This window comes from Glycine soja, chromosome 18, assembly GCF_004193775.1.
Source record: "Glycine soja cultivar W05 chromosome 18, ASM419377v2, whole genome shotgun sequence".
NCBI lineage: Eukaryota > Viridiplantae > Streptophyta > Magnoliopsida > Fabales > Fabaceae > Glycine > Glycine soja.
In genome coordinates this window covers 56,741,515-56,759,391 of record NC_041019.1, presented here as the reverse complement: position 1 = coordinate 56,759,391, position 17,877 = coordinate 56,741,515, and the positions used below count along the sequence as shown (strand labels likewise).

The 17,877-nt window shown below is 29.9% G+C and overlaps 1 protein-coding gene across 1 annotated transcript; it reads left to right on the top strand.

Moving 5' to 3' along the window:
• Positions 1 to 13,345: 13,345 nt before the first annotated feature.
• Positions 13,346 to 16,800, top strand: LOC114396149. Its single transcript, XM_028358042.1, has 3 exons — positions 13,346 to 14,032; positions 15,480 to 15,696; positions 15,913 to 16,800. The coding sequence occupies exons 1-3, from the start codon at positions 13,814 to 13,816 to the stop codon at positions 16,401 to 16,403; spliced, it is 927 nt and encodes a 308-aa protein (XP_028213843.1). The 5' UTR covers positions 13,346 to 13,813; the 3' UTR covers positions 16,404 to 16,800.
• The last annotated feature ends 1,077 nt before the right edge of the window (positions 16,801 to 17,877 follow it).

Sequence of the window (17,877 nt, the reverse complement as noted above, 5' to 3'; positions counted from 1 at the left end):
CTTTATTGCCTGTAGAAGACATGATTGATAACATGTCAGGGTAAAGGACGATTTGCAAGGGACTTGTATTAGCAACGATTGTTTCAATTGGTGAATATATATTGTGCCTTGCTTTTGGAATAAGACAATATATAACTTTCATACAAACAAAAAAAAAATAAGACAGATTTTTTTATTTCACTTTTGTTGGGAATTATTGCACGTTTGCATGCTATAATATAACCTCTGGATCAAATTAATTTTATTTTTATTGGTGAGAAAACAATATCAAAAAATTTATAATAACTTACCTAATTGCTTAATCAATTGAATTACCTTCCTTTTGACCCATCAAATTTACTTACAACTATTTGAACATTACATTTCATATATCCTATATATATTCACCTTTAATTTACTTCTCATGGCTTAATTTTTGTTATCTTTATATAAATGCTTAATTTATACAAATAAAAAAAGGCAACGAATATTGTTCCAAATTACTCTACAAAAAATATTACTTTTATCTTAAATAGGTTTTTTACTACTAAAAATAACATTTTTCAGTAAATTTACCCAAACAAAAATTACTTTTAATTACAATCAATTATATATAGTCGATTATTAAAATAATCTAATTCACTTACAAATAATTTTATCTGTAACTATCCCAAACACTTACTTAATGGAAATAGACAATTGAACAAACAAACCACTAACAGATAAAATTTACGTCAAAGTTATTATATATCGAATTGTATCAAGAAACATTCTAATTAATATTACAAATGTTTTTTTTTAGATGACAAATAAAAAAAGTCATTATGATCGATTTCTGAGTTACTTTACTTGTTTTCTTTTTAGTCTTGTTTCTTTTTTCTTTTAAACCATTTCTGATTAATACACGTTCATAAGGTTTTGTACACAAAAATCATTGTTCTTCTAGTAATACAAAACTTGTGGTGATAAAGTTGTGTTATCATCTTGTAATACTTTGCAAAAATGTTTGCAAGTGAACTTATTCTACATTTTGGGATCACTTATTCATTTTATCCGTTGAATCCGAGAAGGTTCCTTCTCTCTCTTTCACTTTCTTTTCCCCCGAGCTACGAGCGCCTTATTCTCCTTTCTCTCTAAAAAGTCTTTTTTTTTTTTTTTCAGAACGTGATTAACTTTGCCCCCATTTAAATTAATTTTACTTTACCTTTTACCTTTTTAAAGGTATAATGCATATTAAATTTTAAAAAGAGTAGTATTCAATATTCTTGCGATATAGACTAGAGAGGGTTGCAAAAGACCTTAATTAATGTTTAAAGATGGGTTGCAAGTGAAAATTATCATTTATACATACATGATATATCGTTTGCGAAGGTAAGTTAAAGTTTTGCTTCTGTTGCAAGGTATTTATAATATATTTTTTTACAGAAAGCTATTTATATATAATATACCTTTGTAAATTGCATACCTCAATTGGATTTATTTTATACAATGAAAATATACAAGTACAATTCTTTTTCAAATAAGTAAGTATGTACGTCAACGAACTTAATTATGATCTCTAGCCAAATTTCTTATTTGTTTAAATTTCGTCACTCGTTCAACCATCTTAATTAAGTCCAAATGCAAAATTAGATAGATTTCACTCTAGCATATATAATGTAAATGACTTTGTAAGTGGTAACTGGTAAGCCTTATAATCAAGTGTCTTCTTATTAAGATTTTTAAAATCCAAACTGAAACCAATAATAAAATTAATGGTTATTTATTTTCAAATAAACATCAATGTAAAAAAACAATGTCATTAATAATGTCTCAAGTTCAAATTTTGTGATAAAAAAGATGTGATTAAGAAAGGAAATTACTCTAAAGATTATCTACTAGATTCTTGAACAAAGATAAATTATTGATAAAACCGGTAAATCTTTCCCACTAATAAAGTAGTTAACAAATATTTTTTTTAAAAAAACAAATCAATGTTTCGTAAAGATATATACCACGGAATAAGCCCTTACCTTAGAGGTAATAAGTTAGGTACGTTAGTAAGAGGTATATATAAGTATAAATAGTACGCGCATCTCCGGAAAAGAGAAAACTATAGAAATAATAATTTCTTAATAAGTTATAAAACAAAAAACAGTCCATTCTAAAACAAACTCATGCAAACTTAGCACTCATCCTGACTGAAAAGTATATCGTCGAATATATCATTTTAGGTAGAAAAAGATCAAAACTATTGAAAAAGGTTACGTAATATAATTTACTTGATTATACCACACATCCTACAATTAATGACAAGTACATTGAAAACAATTTGTAGTGAGTTCCTGTTCCTTTCACATATTTACCAACGCAGACTAAAATAAACTCTTCTCTGATCAGTAGTGAAAAAACTACTATTACAATATAAAATAAAGGTCTTGTGATTTAAGTTGTAGTAAAAATGTACCAATCAGTAACATGTTATATTTTCATTAACGGAGGCCAAGGAAAATATAAATCAGAATAAGGAAATATAATAATTCAATTGAAATAACAATACTATTTTCACATATTGAATTAGGACAAATGAATGAAATTGTTATTGATCTCATTTATATTTGCCAATATTGTAATTAATCAACAGTTCCATAAGAAAAATGAAGTAATTGATCTAAGACCATTACCAATTTAATTTTTTTTATTGATAAATGTTAATTATAAAATGTCAATTTTTTCTTAGCAGGAAAATAGGAAAATCGAATATACGGATCTTTTTCTTTCTTTCTTATCTTTCTACCACCAAATTAATTTTATTACTCCGTTAATAACTTGATGTGACCAACTAGACCAATAATTCACATACATTCCTTGCACCTCACACCTCAAGTAGCTAGTTTTATAATTTAAGCTAGGTGACTGTTGTTCACCTGTGTCCTAATAATCTTATATCTCAAAACAAAAGTGAAGAAGACACATCTATCATTGAAATTTCACTTTAATGCTATTGGCATATCACTTAAATTATAGAGTAATGCAGCATCAATAAGAAGGGGTACTGTAGTTGAATCTGATGTTGTAATGGTAATCTTATCTGATCGGGGCCATTTAGTTGATGAGGACCAGCCAATTACAAAAGACAAGGTAAAGAAACCTTTATTTAATGCTTTGCTTTGGTAGCTAGTAAGCAAATATATTCCAGCCTTTTATATATAGCCTTGGCACAATCAACCAAGGCCACTGAGCATGACCATAAATATATATTCCAAGTTAATCACTGTCCCTTTTGACCATATTTGTTCCCTGTAGCGTATGCCCTCTTGCATAATTGCATCATAATAAAGAGCGATGCATGATTACTTTATTGATAAGTAATGCCAAAAGTTGAGTGAGGAATTCATGATAAAGAGCTCAACCCTTCAAAATGGAGGCATGCATTTTTGTAAAAGAAGCTTCTGCTAAAAGACCTGTAGTAGTGAACTTTTAATTAGGATCCTTTCAAATTTCAATGACATGTTTTTTGCTTTTATTGACGTATAAAAGTCCACTAACAACCTTATATATAGTTAAATTTGTTTTCCTATAAATTAATATGTTTATATTCTAATCACTAGATATTTTATTTGTTCATGGCATAAAAACTGCTACATCAGAAAAGAAGTATTTTTATTCAGTATTCACTGATAAGGTGAAGCTATTATTGCGAACTATGATTGAATTCATATATACCCAAGGCAATCTCTCGTTGTGTTTCATCAACTAAAGGATGCAGCTGAAACAATAAATTTTCTATTTGTAAAACAATTCCTTGTTTTATTGAAATTTAAGATAATTCTTGTATATGTAAAACTGACGCAACTGATAAAAACAGAAGTCTTCCTAGCTATTTATGGGAACAAAATTACATTCTGATATGACAGGGAACATAACGAAATCACAGATTAGAGCAAATCCTTGCTTGATTGATTCCTAATATAGAGTTGTAGCAGTTGGAGAGAATAAGGATTGGGATTTAACAAAATAATTAATTAGCTGGACAATTGGAATGACAAATTGTAATAATTAACTCCCCTCAAGATGCAGTTGTGACCTGTGATAATAGACAAAGCTAGCCTGTATATTAAACTGATGTTACTTGCCTCAGTCAAGCTGATAAATTAGTGGGTAAAATATATATTTGAAGTGCTCTACAATTTTGAAAAGTATTAATTTGGTCTTTATAAAAAAATTTGTATTAAGTTGGTCCATGTAAAAATAAAACATATTTTTTATGGTTTTTAGTGATAACGCTGTTAAATAGTAATTTGACATGACTAATATATTTATACATGTAATTTTTTGTAACGCGTTAAATAATTTGTGATGGTTAAAACCTCTAAAATGAATTAAACAATTTTTTGTAGCTAATATCTTCCAAAAATTATAATTTTTTATTGTTTCCTATGCAATTTTCTCGCACTTTATGATGTGATTAGGAGGAAAAGATGAAATAACTACAAATTCTAATTTCTTCTAAGTGTGCGTGGGAAGGTAAAAAAAAAAAGTTCGTTAGTCATGTAAAAATCATCTAACAGAATTACTATTAACAATCATAAAAAATATTTTATTTTTATAAAAATCAAATTAATATTTTTTAAATTTTATACTGCCCCAAACATATTTTACCTTAAATTCGTGCTTTCTACTTGAAACTTGCATAAAATTGTTATAAAAAACCTTTATTTTTATTCTAGGCACTGCACATATTTTACTAGCAAAGTGTATGATCGAGTTGAATGAAATGTTTTCGCCTTACTCAGGTAACAAGTTTCAACCAGCAAATCCAAGTAGCAAAGGAAATTGAAAAACATTCAGTTATGTGACAGGAACTGCAATTTTAAATTTCTATAACAATAATATATCATTTTAATACGAGTACATAACATTACTAATCTTGGTGAAGCTAGCAGTTTCCTTTGCTCAAGTGAGTCACGGTCCTCAGATTGGATAGAAACCAAAGCGGGTTTGAGTGGTACTATTAATCATTTTGAAATTCTTGAGGAGAAAATTGGTATTGTGCAACAGGAATGCTTCAGAGAATGATAGAAAGCCATAAATACTTAGGATCCATCTGATTGTAAACTCAGCATTAACTCAAACATATATATTATCAAATAAATCATAAAAAGTTAATGTGTAACAGAAAACAAACTTTTATTTAGAATTCAGATAGCAATGAATCATAAAAAAGGGGTATATCTTTGAACTTTTATAGGATCTGTGAGCTGGTCTTGGCTCACAGGATTATGTGAATTTTTTGGTCCTAGGGAATTTTGTCTGTGGGCTTTTTGGCCCAAGTCTGTGGTCTAGGAATGGAGCTAGCTAAACTGGATTGACAGCTCAGAATATTTTCACCCATCAATGTTACATCAAAGATTTGCAAATTATTTCTATGTATTTAGGAGAATGTGATTTCTGTATTTTCTGTTTTGTTTGTGTTTATAAATTCAAGATTGCTAACTTGTTATTTTATAGAATGTGCATGCCTGATTTGCCATTGTTGATATGTTGTGCACTGCTGCAACGCTCTATTTAATTTCCTGTATGTTTTGTAAGGGGTGATTTGGTTGCTAAGAAGGAAAAATGATTTGATGAAAAAATTTCACTATTTAATTGGATCTCATACTTTTTTTCTCTATTTTAATTTAAATATTTATTCTCTATTTCATTCTTTTCCATTATCTTCTGCTCAACTAAACCTATCCTTAGTGTTGCTCGACATTTTCAACGAATGATCTACTAATCTGTTAACAAAAAAAGAGTGCAAATAAGTGAGTTAATAACTTATAATTGAGATTGTAATTAATTATTATCATTTTTGTATTTGTACTCCTATTATTTTAATAAGATTTCTCTTTTATCCCTTCTTGATTAAAAAAATAAAAATAAAAATCTCGAGACTCTACCCACAACTACTCTTGTATTATAACTTAAAAAAACACAACTTAAAGAGTAAAATTCTCACTCTCTCTCCTCTCAGTTAGAATTTTTTTTTTCTCTTCTTTATTTTAAGCATGCATTTCACATATTGTTTATTTTGTTAATGCCCTTGCTACTTTTGTTTTGTTTATCCTATTGTAGTCTAATGAGGTATCTGATGCGCCACCATCGTGTTTGTTAGATGTGGACAAGCTCATTATGAAAACCTTGATTCTATGTAGAAAGAGTTACATAGCATTGGAAATTTGGAATTGATGAAAAAACTAATAACATAGATGTGGACAAGCTCATTATGAAAACCTTGATTCTATGTAGAAAAAGTTACATAGCATTGGAAATTTGGAATTGATGAAAAAACTAATAACATGATCGTTGATATCGAAGAGGAATTTGGGTTGGATTTTTTTTTCATCGAGTAATATTTCAACGCTCTTTTATTTTATATATTTTATTAACATTTTATTATTTTTATATCTTTTTCTTTTTATCTCATCATATCATATATTATATTTAACACCTATGAAAAATTAAATAAAAAATATAAATATAATGAGGTATATCTAATAATAGAGTATTCAAATGTGATTACATTTGAAAAGGTTCAAAGCAGGATCATGTCCATTCATTGAGGTAGTGACTAGATTGCCATGGCTTAGAATAAAAGACGTGTACAAAAATAGCAACACATTTATTTCTTAAGCTTTTACTAACTGACCAGCATTCTCTGTCCTACATCAAAACTGTGTGGGTACTCTTACATTGTATCAACATTCTCTTTACCTAATGCTACATTTTGTCTTCCACGTGTGTATCTCCTAGTTTAACTTTTGCTATTGCTTCCACCGTCAACTCTTGGATTTCACATATCTTGTTCCTTGCAAATCCTTTGCAACACATGCTTTTCAAGTCTTGTATCCTTTGATTGAACAGAAAAACAACTAGAAATGCTAATTCATTTCTTCAAAGTAACATCTTATGATTGTTGACCAGTACTCCTGGTCTATTGATTATGTAATTTCAGTGTCTTGTATATATAATTGGAAGTTTTCCAATATAATTTTTTCAGCTCCTCATCAAAGTTAAAATTTGATCAGTCAGGAGATAGTATCCATTAAACAAGTAGCTTTCAGTAGTTATCATTGATAGTAAGTGATTGTTAATATAAATTGATATTAATTAATTAGAATTTGTTCAATTATCATAGGAAAAGATGTATACATTGTAGATTTATTTATCAAGTTCCCTTTAATAAATGTATGTACACCTAACTTGGTTGCCATATTGTTCACTGTATTTCGTATGCACGCCCCACACTGGAGTCCTTGTGTAAAGAAAGAAGGAAAAGATAATCGATTACTCGTGACACATATGAACCTAGAGTTTATTATATGACAATATATACATGGAAATTCATCTATTTTGGAACAGTTAAAATCAATGTCTTTACTTTTTGCTTTTCTTTTATATATTCTTCATTGCATCTTTTTTTATATATACATGGAGGGTCCTGAGGCCTATTGCTGCATCTGCTACCTAGCTAAATCACTTTAAAGTAGCTCTAAAGAAAATTCCTTTCCCTCTAGCTCAGCATAAGTATCGGTGCAAAATTATGCTCTAAAGTCTAAAGTTCTAAACCTTTCTGGAAATTTCCTATTCGAGTGAGGTGTGTCATCCATCTTGAATCATAAAATTAAAAATTGTTTCCGTAGATTAGTCTAGACTGAATCATTCGTTCATAAAGAAATTAATAAATCATTCTATAATTTTATGTATTTATTAAAAAAAATTAATCAATGATTGAATTTCCTCATCATTTTGTTTTTAAAGTCAGGTTTCACTTTAAGATAAATACAAATCCACATAAGATTGATAATAAGATGTGGTGGATTGGTTGTTATCATAATAAAGCTTGGTAGGTGAACTCTATCCTTCATAATTTGTACCATTGAAGAGTAAACTGATTCTTACCTTAGCGTTGGGCGTCTTGTATGACCAATTTTGAAATGGATCATATTATAATTATTACATGGTTGTGTATCCGCTGCTATATGGAGCCAACCCTTACTTTTAATTTCTAAGAATAATATGGAGGGGCAACATAATGTTGTCATGTTCGTTTATTAGGTGTCAGCCAGAAAGTTGGAATCTTAAGAAGTGGTCCTACAATTAACCTTATTCTCTCTCCTTGGATTTCTCGTGCCAAGTGTCCTTCCTCCTTTCCAGAAGGATCTGTCATGTTTGTAAATGCATTGTGAGGATTCATACCCAGAAGATGCCTTGTGCCCCCATCCAAAAGGGTAGGGTTTTTCTTTTCTTGGTCACTAATAAATGATAGGGTAATCAAACCATGTTGCTGTTGTGGTGTCTTTATGGCCAGTATGTCTTGTTTAAATCATTTCATGATATTGTATTTAATAATTGTATTTTTTACGTACTATGCCTAATTTTGAAGTATTTTAATTGATACCACTATATATTTGTATAGTACTTATTAATATTCAACCATCTACTTTTAATTTTGGCACAAGTTATATATATAGAGAGAGGTTTATCTTTATCTTTATGTTATATTGTATATAGTTATGAATATGATAGATTTATTTTAAGTTATAGCTAGGTATAAAGGTGAATTGTGTCTATAATTATAGATATATTTATAAAAATATTGATTTAATAGATAAAATACATGTATTAAGCTTTACCAATTCTTTAAAGTTGTCTAAAAAAATTCTTTAAAGTCTGATTAATTATTTTGTTTAACATTATCTTTTTTTGGCTTTATGAATAAATAAAAGAATGGCTTGTTTCAAATTTTTTCATCCACTACAAAACGCTGTAGAGATGTGATATTTATAGAAAAAATAATTATTTGATATAAATGAATTTCTTAGACTAATTATAAATATATGCATATTATTCACCGAAAAAATATGTATTAAGTTTCTATTTTGTTTTCTATTATAAAATAAAATTTTATTTAAATTTGATACTATTTTTGAATAAATAATTTTTTATTCAATATGCATAAAAAAATACTAACAGCCTTATATTAGAACATATAATGAATTACGGATTGTTAATTTAATATATATGTTTTATACTAATGGGTTTTGACCCTTCTTCTTCGCCCCCAACCCTCCATTCATCTCCCCCCCAAAAAATAAAATGGTGGCGCCATAGAATCAACATGAAATACATGATTAAAATCGTTTCAATTCAACGTATAATTTTTTAATATAATCCAACGCTTTAAATAAAGTCGATGTATTTAATGGTACTAAAAACTGTATAGAATTGTTAACAACAAATAATTATTGTAGAAATAATGCTATGGCGATGAATATTGGATAAACATGTGTCTTTTATATCTAAGGCGACAAAACATAATTAGATATTTTTGTAAAATATTTACATTTTCACTAGGGCTGATAAAAAATAGTTGGATTTTTTTTCATATAATCAAGGATTTACCATGCTGTTTTTCTTTATATATAGTTTTCACTGTAGTATATTTCTATGCTAATGATCCTATTTAGTGTCCTCACTCCTCAACACATGTCAGTATCACCCTGCTTGATAAGAATTGAGTGTGTCATTTTTTTCCTTCCAAAATTAATTAATTTGTCTGATTGATGTGTGTGTAGTTCATAAACACTATCAACACTTTTAAAATTGAGATTGTTAGCTGTTCATAAAGCCTCACTAAAACAATGGTGAAAATCTCCAAGGGGGGCTTATTAAAATTTGACACATGTTATGAGTACTAAATTGAATTTAATATAATAATATAAACGATTTATTTAAAAACTTCTAAAATCACTTTATTTCAATTAAATTAAATGAATAGAAATATACTTTCTTTTTAATTTTTAGAGTGTAAAATTATAAAATATTTAAAACTAATAAAAAAAGCAAATATTTACTGGTTTGAAAACAATAAATTTCATATATTTCTGCATTGGATAGAAAAATGCAAATGAATGAAGTATCAAATCATGCAAGATTTTAAGATTTCATATTGTTGCATTGCATGACAGGTATGTATCTAGTCTGGATTAGTACTATTGTCATCACAAGATTCCAAATATAAACTTTACTCTCATAGATGCCACTTCAAGGATTAGCTGTATCTCCCGTGTCTCGCGTGATTATTCCTGACTTTAATTATATTTTTGTCCTTTTTTTAAGGAAATTTGTTCATTTATCATGGTTAATGCAAAAATCTAATTCTTCTAATTAATTTCTATTACTTGAATTTCATCCTTGAAGTCGTTCATAATGTAAATTATGAAAAAAAAAAACTGCCAAATGTTAATTATGAAAAAAGTCCGAAATATTTAAATAATTATTACATTAATTTATAGTCAAAATTCAAATTCTATTTCGATAATTATGCATAAACTTGCAATTTTAATTAAAAAAAACTTTAACAGCACATAAAAAGCCGTAACTACGCTTTCGCCTTGTTAACAACTTAACATACTACAAAAATTTCATTTAAACTGATAAAAAAAATAACAATTATATTCATTATCTACACAGACTAATATGTTAAATACAATAGCATTTGAAAATTAATGTACACAGATTTTAATCAAAATAATGTTATTACATATTTTCAAGCATTAAGATGTCTGCAGAATATGTGAAATTTCCTATAAATAAAATTGAGAACCTTCTCCCAAAAAAATGTTGGTCATGCCAGCTATTGACTTCCTATTTTATGCATATTTCTCATGGTTGCTTATCCAGTTATTCTCTTGCTCTGAATATGTTCTCTCTTACTTTTTACTGTAATGATTCTGGTCTGAATACATTCTCTCTTATATTTTATTACTGTAAGGAGTAATTTGTCAGAAATATTTTCTGGGTAACGTGTAACTTGGAGAATTGAACTACATTTTTATATCTCTTTTGTTGCACATCCGTTGCAAAAAAACCACTATTAAATTTATGGCAATGACTTGACAATTGGAAATTTGCAACGGATTTCAAATCTAATAGGGTGACTTATTATTATTATTTCTTCGTTTTCACAGAAACCAATTATTTGATAATAATAAAAGTGTAAAATATAGTCTCCGTGCAATTCAGGGAGTCTTCATCTCATTGTGCCATTAGGGTCAAGGTCAGCCTCATCCAATTCATCAATCAATTTGCTTTCTGTCACTTTCTGTATGTTTCATCTTCAACCTTTCAATTTCAATATTTTAATTAAAAGTGACTTGGTTTCCACAATTCCACGAAAGTTATCCTATTGTGTAATTACTATAATGCCCATGTTCAGATTTTTGCTTTTAATTTTAACACTAAATATTTTACTATCGACAATTGTTCACACAAGTTATAATAACTCCTGTTTCATAATCAAATGTTGTAGGATATGAAATACATTACATTAAGAGGAAAATATTATTTACTTTATGTGTATTGATAATTTTTAACCAACATTAGTCATTGTTTATGCAGATCAATGGCATGCTTATAAATTTTTATTTGTTTATTATAATTTAGTAGGAGAATTTATATTAAATTGAGATGCAAGAATTATGGGATTAGTAAAACAGAAACATGGTGCTAAGAAATTCGCCCGTGAAGGTGGGCTATGCCGCTGGACTACGTATCTTACTTTATATATTTGATTTTTAATGCCACAATGAATCTAAATCATCGTAGCTGTTGGGGAATTCAATTTGGTACACAAAGGAAAGCTTTTAACAACATATTCAATCCTATCATAATTGACATAATTAAATTTCTCTAAAGAAAAGTAGTTTATTTGTTGAGTGGCTCCAACGCCTCATTGCAAGATGTAAGCTTGCATCCTTTAACATAAATATAATGGCAGGGCAGACCAATTCGATCTTTGGGGTGTTGTCCTTCAATATTTTCAAAACATTTATGTGTTTTCTTTACATGATTATAGAATTAAACCCAAACATTTTTTTCTCTTATAATTTAGTTACTACAAATTGACAGAGTCAATTGTTTGAGGGTTAAACTTGAACAATAACAATGACTTTTTGATTTGACAAGAAAAAATGGTCTACTTGAGACGCGTGCGGCGTAGGTTTCCCTAGAATGAAACTCGTCCAGCTAAATGCATCAATCAGCTTTATATATATATATGCAGCAGCTAGCATTCTAATAATAAATATAAATATGCCCGTTGAAAAAAAATCAATATGTAAAGATACATACAACAACTATGGAGTGCAATGGCTAAAAAAAAACTATGGAGTGCAAGAATCAACAATTATTATTGATATCAAATTCCAATCTTAGAGTATAGTTAAGTTAAGTACTAAAAAAATCAATTTAATCATTTATAATAATTTTACCAAATTTAAATATGATTATTTTTCCTAAAAGATATTTATGATTTCTAAAAATATAACAAAATTACTTTTCAATAAACTGGGAGGATTATCTTAGCAATAGTGTTTCGAAAATGATAAGTTTTTTTTTTTTTACAAATGAAGAGGAATAAGTTAATCCAAGAGTAATTGTAAAAAAAAATGCACTATATTCATTTCCAGAGATTGATAGCATTCTTAGATAATTTGTACAAAGGTTTAAGTTAAACCTTTATTAGTGCATATTGTACGAGAGAAAAAAATATCTTCATTGACCAAAAAAATTATTTATTATAAATTTTATGATAATTTTTTTATAATATATGTCAAAACACAAAGAAAAATAATTTAATTAACTTGAAGTAAATATGAAGATCGTGAAAATTTCTTATGCAAAATATTATTTTCAAAATAAATAAATATTTTCAAATAATCAAATATTTTATATAAAAATATGTGAAGGTTTATTTTAATTTTATATTGAATTGATTTTTTTTGTCTTAATAAATGGTACCTTAAATAATTGAAAATAAAACTTTATCTTCCATCATAACTCTATTAAATTTGAACAAACTTGTCTCTTGTAAAAAAGATACTTTTTTTTTTTGTGTTAGTCGTTCTTGTCTTAAATATTTGGAAATGAAAGTTTATATTCCATTATCTTTCATACAAAAAATATCTTTTTCTCTTGTCTGAATCCTTATTGTCCTTAAAAAAAAATCATTATTGCCCCGAATATTGGAAAAATAATTTTCTTTTGTATCTTTCATAATAGTTATATTAAATTTGAATAAAGTTATCCAGGATTTATATACGAGTCAAAAACATAATATAATATCTATCATAAAGTTATTTCTTCCAATAAAAGTTTTTCACATGTAAAATTTTAGTTAAAGAAACTAATACTCTACTAACAATTGATTGATTTGATTTGTTACTTAAACTACTTAAACTAACCACTCCTTTTTTTAAATTTTTTTTTGTGATGGGGCAAATTGAGAGGAGCAAATTGGTCATTACAAGTCACCTGTGCCTTTTATATTGCCTTCTTTCTCCAACGAACTCGCCTTCCAATCTTTTGGGTTTTCATTTGCAAAGGAATCATTTTCCATTTGCCAATCAACCTTCTTCATCCCTCTAGATCGAAAGGCCAAATTTTTCTTTTTCTTTTCCTTTTTCATTATTATTTCATATTTTTTTCCCCTTTTCAATTCTTCAAAAAATTCTCGCGACTAAATTCACGTCAGTACACGGAAACATAAAATTCAGTTTTTTTTATTAAAATTTGTTGGCAAACAAAAACAAAAAAAAAATTTGAAATTTTGATCCGTTTTGCCGAATTGGACCGCGCGTTCAATTGGGTTGTCGAATTCGAGGCAGAGGAATCGTGGGTGTACGAGGAATTTCGACTGTGTTGTTGTACTTTGGTGATTGTCAGAAAACGGTGTCGTTTGGTTTGAGAGAAGCTGGGGACTTGGGGTGATCGAAACGACGTCGTTGGAGGAGAAGGAGAAGGAGAAGGGATGGATTGTAGGATTTGCGTGGCCACCGGTGGCGATTTGTGGGTCAGAGTTGGCGGCGGACGAGAGATTGGTGGCGGTTTCAGCCACGAGAGCGAGCATGATTTGGCGCTCATGGTTAGCGATTTTTTAGAAAATGGAAGTAGTGGCGCAGAGTCTTGGTGTAGCAGTGATAGCGATACTGGACATTCTGATTTCGCTCAACTCGCCGAGAGGATTCAGGTAAATTGTTGAATTGTGATTTGATTCTACAAAAATGATTTTGTTTGTGTTGGGGGCAGGAATTGGAATGGGCACTAGTTTTGTTTTTTTAATCATGTTTGGATTTCTATTTGGAGAATGTAATTTTTTTGCTCAAACTATGATTTTTGAGGTTCCCAAGGAGAATCCAAAGTAGCTGTATCTGCTTAGATACTCTTGTTGTCTAGGCCTTGTAATAATTTTATTAAGATTTTTGTTTTTTAATTCTTGGTCACACCTATAACTTCACCTCGGAAAGAGTCTTCTCTCAATTGATAATAGGTCCCTTTCAAGGGCAACTTCTATGTAGAATAATATGGTAGTTTTTGTTGTACCAAATTCCAACCTTTTATTTATTCCTTAACAACAATTTCCTCTGGAATTTATTGTCTCTGATCGGAGTATCTTCAGACATTACTGTGATAGAAACCAGGGTTTAGTTGTTTTATTGACTGACATCAATCTTTTTCCTCCTTGACTTTGGTTATATTATTTTTTTTACTGTGTCTTTTGAATTTTGATATCTAGCACCAAGGATTTTGTTTACATGCATTTGGGGGTATGGTGGTCTATATAGTTTGATTAAGCACTTATTTAATAAGGTTTGATCAGATGAGAGCTTACACATAAGCATAACTATGGAATTTATGAAATAAGCCAAAAAGAGCTTATTGGAAGGTCATCATAGGTTACTTTCATAGGCTCTTTCAAAGCTTTCTATGAGCATGTTTGTATTTTTATTATTGAACCATGTTAAACGTGAATCTGACATGAGATAAGGATTCACGTTCAAGATTCTTGTTCAACAAGCCTCGGAAAGCATAAACCAGCTAAAACAACCTGGGGTTGAGTCTTAGCACATGCATTTTGAATCTCTTATTTTCATTTGAAAATTTTGGGTTTGATCATGAAATTGCAACATGTAATCTCCTATTTTCTAGGGGTATGGGTGGAAGCAGTTTCTACTCGTTTCTCAAGTATTTAAACTCGACACATTGCCACATTGGATTTTACAGGGAAACAAAATGAAGAAAAAACAGAAAATTGACTCCAAAGTAATAGAATTGCCGTTTTATGATTTTACTGTATCAGTGAATGCTTTCCTACCAATTATTTACTTTGGATAAAAGATATTGTTGAGAATAATGACATTTAATGTACTTAGGAAATAGTATGTTCAGTTATCTCATGTTTCAATGTATTTAGTGTTCACGGGTATTAGATTAAGGAAGTTGCATCTCTTATTATTATCCTAGGGAATAGTCTCCGCAAAGTCGATCAAGAGTCTATACTCTATACTTTATACATGTGGATGATATGTAGAACCTACGTATCATCTTGAATAAAGCATTCTTATTCTCTAAAACATTCTAGTCTATCTTCTACATCAACAGATATTTTAACAACTTCCCTGACTATCATGACACAGATCTGTAAGCTGTCAGTGGCTCAACATGAGAGTGACTTGCTTTCAGTTGTCCATTCCCTCATACGGTCAATGAATGAGACCAACCTTCAAGTTATGAATTCTGGTCCATGTTATGCTAGCTGTATCAGGTTTTATCTTGTGAAGTTGATGAGACTTTCTGGTTATGATGCTGGTGTTTGTGCATCTAAATGGCAGGGTAGTGGCAAGGTCCCTGGAGGTATGCCATATTATATTTTTTTTATTTGACAAAAATTACAATTCTACTTTTGCTTTTTACCATGTTAAGTAATATTAGGACAGTAAAGTGGCATACTCTTTTATGTAGTATTATTATATGTGCTGTTGTTCCAGGATTCCACTGGCACAATATGCACATGTTTTTGCTTATGCTTTCATCTCAGCTGATGTTTGCTTGTTGAAACTTGTGGCACAGGTGATCATGAATATATTGATGTTGTGGTTGACAATAATTCTGGAAGCTCGGAGCAATTGATTGTTGATATTGATTTCCGAAGCCACTTTGAAATAGCTAGAGCTGTCGATTCATATGATAGGATACTGAATTCACTTCCGGTTGTCTATGTGGGTTCCTTTACAAGGCTGAAACAATTTCTTGGAATAATGGAAGAAGCTACTAGATCTTCTTTGAAACAGAATTCTATGCCGCTTCCTCCATGGAGATCTCTAGCATATCTGCAAGCCAAGTGGCAGTCACCGTATGAAAGATACACACATTCAGAAGGCAATATTGTTAGCAGCAGTGATTGCTTCGATCACAAGCAATGTTGTGGACATTTGAAGAGGCTGCAATCTTGTCTTCAATCAGGAATCGAAATAGAGCGAATGTTGAAGCCAAGAAACATTGAAAGTAACTGGAGGATGAAGCCTGAGAGATGGAGACACCCCTTGTTAAGGCCTCTTTGACATGTACAGATTTTGGCTTTGAAGTTAACAAGAGACTGAACGAAAATAATACAGAATTATGCGGCTATTTTTCCCTCTATGAAATCCTCATCTTGCTACCTAATAAGTCTGATCAACAAACGACAGGTTCATATAGGCAGCCATAACAACAACAAATAAGCCATTTTATAATGAAACGGTTCTTTCCTTCTTTCTTGTCCATGTTTTTTAGGTGTCGCAATTGCAGAGTCGAATTTTTGGTTGGTGTCCAGTGACAATCACCAAGTACTGGATACCCATTATGTCTGATATTTATTCCTTGCCTCTTATATTTGTTGGGTCTGGGAATTTTTGGTACTATATGTTAATGTTCCTATCTTTCAATATATATTCTTATGATTTATATTCTTATGATTAATTTTGTGTGAACTATTATAGTCTTTTGAATTTCTGATTATTTATAACTGTAAGACTGTAACTAGATAATGATTGTTTTTGAATTTTGATTCAGCACGCAATAAGAAAAAAGAAACAACTTTTGAACTTGCAGTATTTTAGTTCACATGTGTGCTAGCTTTTGAGGTTATGTTGCATGTATCTTGATTTTTTTTTTGTCCGTAGGAATAGAAGACATTTTTGGAGATTTACAACAACACATGCTTTTGTTCAACCGATCCTCCCATTGCATGTTTCTTGATTTAAAGCTTGTTCCTTTCTATTGTTTTATTTAATAGGATGAGTGCTAAGACATTCGACAACCTTCCCCATAATAATAGTCCTTTCAACTTGCACTCTTGAGGCAAATTGATCAAACTCGGTTAGTTTTAGAAATTATTTTTCAAAACGAGTCTCTTTTTAAACTATTTCCAGAGGGAGTCTGTTTTTTTCAAAGCGTTTCGCCATCACTACAAGCGAAACACCACGTGACAGCATGGTATGCGTTTCGCCATTGGTGTTGGCGAAAAATGCTACAACTTTTTTTCAACGTGGCATGGGTCTCGCTACTGGTGCTGGAAAATTCCCAAATCATTTTTCCAAAAAATGTTTCTAAGTAGGTGAAAAATAGGATTTAAGATTTAACCACCCGATTCTTCCATTATTAGAGAATAACAAAACTTGAATAAAAATAACTAGCGTGTGATATTTTTGTTAGGGGATTTCTCATTCAATTTTGAGCATTTTGATATATTATGGGTCTCAAACGGACATTTTTATCAAAAGTTATACCTGTTTCAAGTTTACAAGCAAAATTAATTTTCCATACTTATACCTGTTTTGCCAGTGGCCCTGTCGAAATCCTATCAAGCTTATTTCGCCAGAACCAGTGGCGAGACCCATGCCACGCTGGAAAAAAGTTGCAGCATGTTTCACCAGCACCAATGACGAAACACATGTCATGTTGCCACGTGGTGTTTCGTTTGTAATGATGACAGAACGCTTTGAAAAAATATATTCTCTTTAGAAATAATTTGAAAAGAGATCCATTTTAGAAAAT

Excerpts from the sequence above, each read along its gene's own strand:
- LOC114396149 (XM_028358042.1), top strand. The coding sequence starts at position 13,814 with ATGGATTGTAGGATTTGCGTGGCCACCGGTGGCGATTTGTGGGTCAGA. Across the intron at positions 14,033-15,479 it reads AACTCGCCGAGAGGATTCAG|ATCTGTAAGCTGTCAGTGGC; the intron begins GTAAATTGTTGA and ends ATCATGACACAG. Across the intron at positions 15,697-15,912 it reads TAGTGGCAAGGTCCCTGGAG|GTGATCATGAATATATTGAT; the intron begins GTATGCCATATT and ends CTTGTGGCACAG.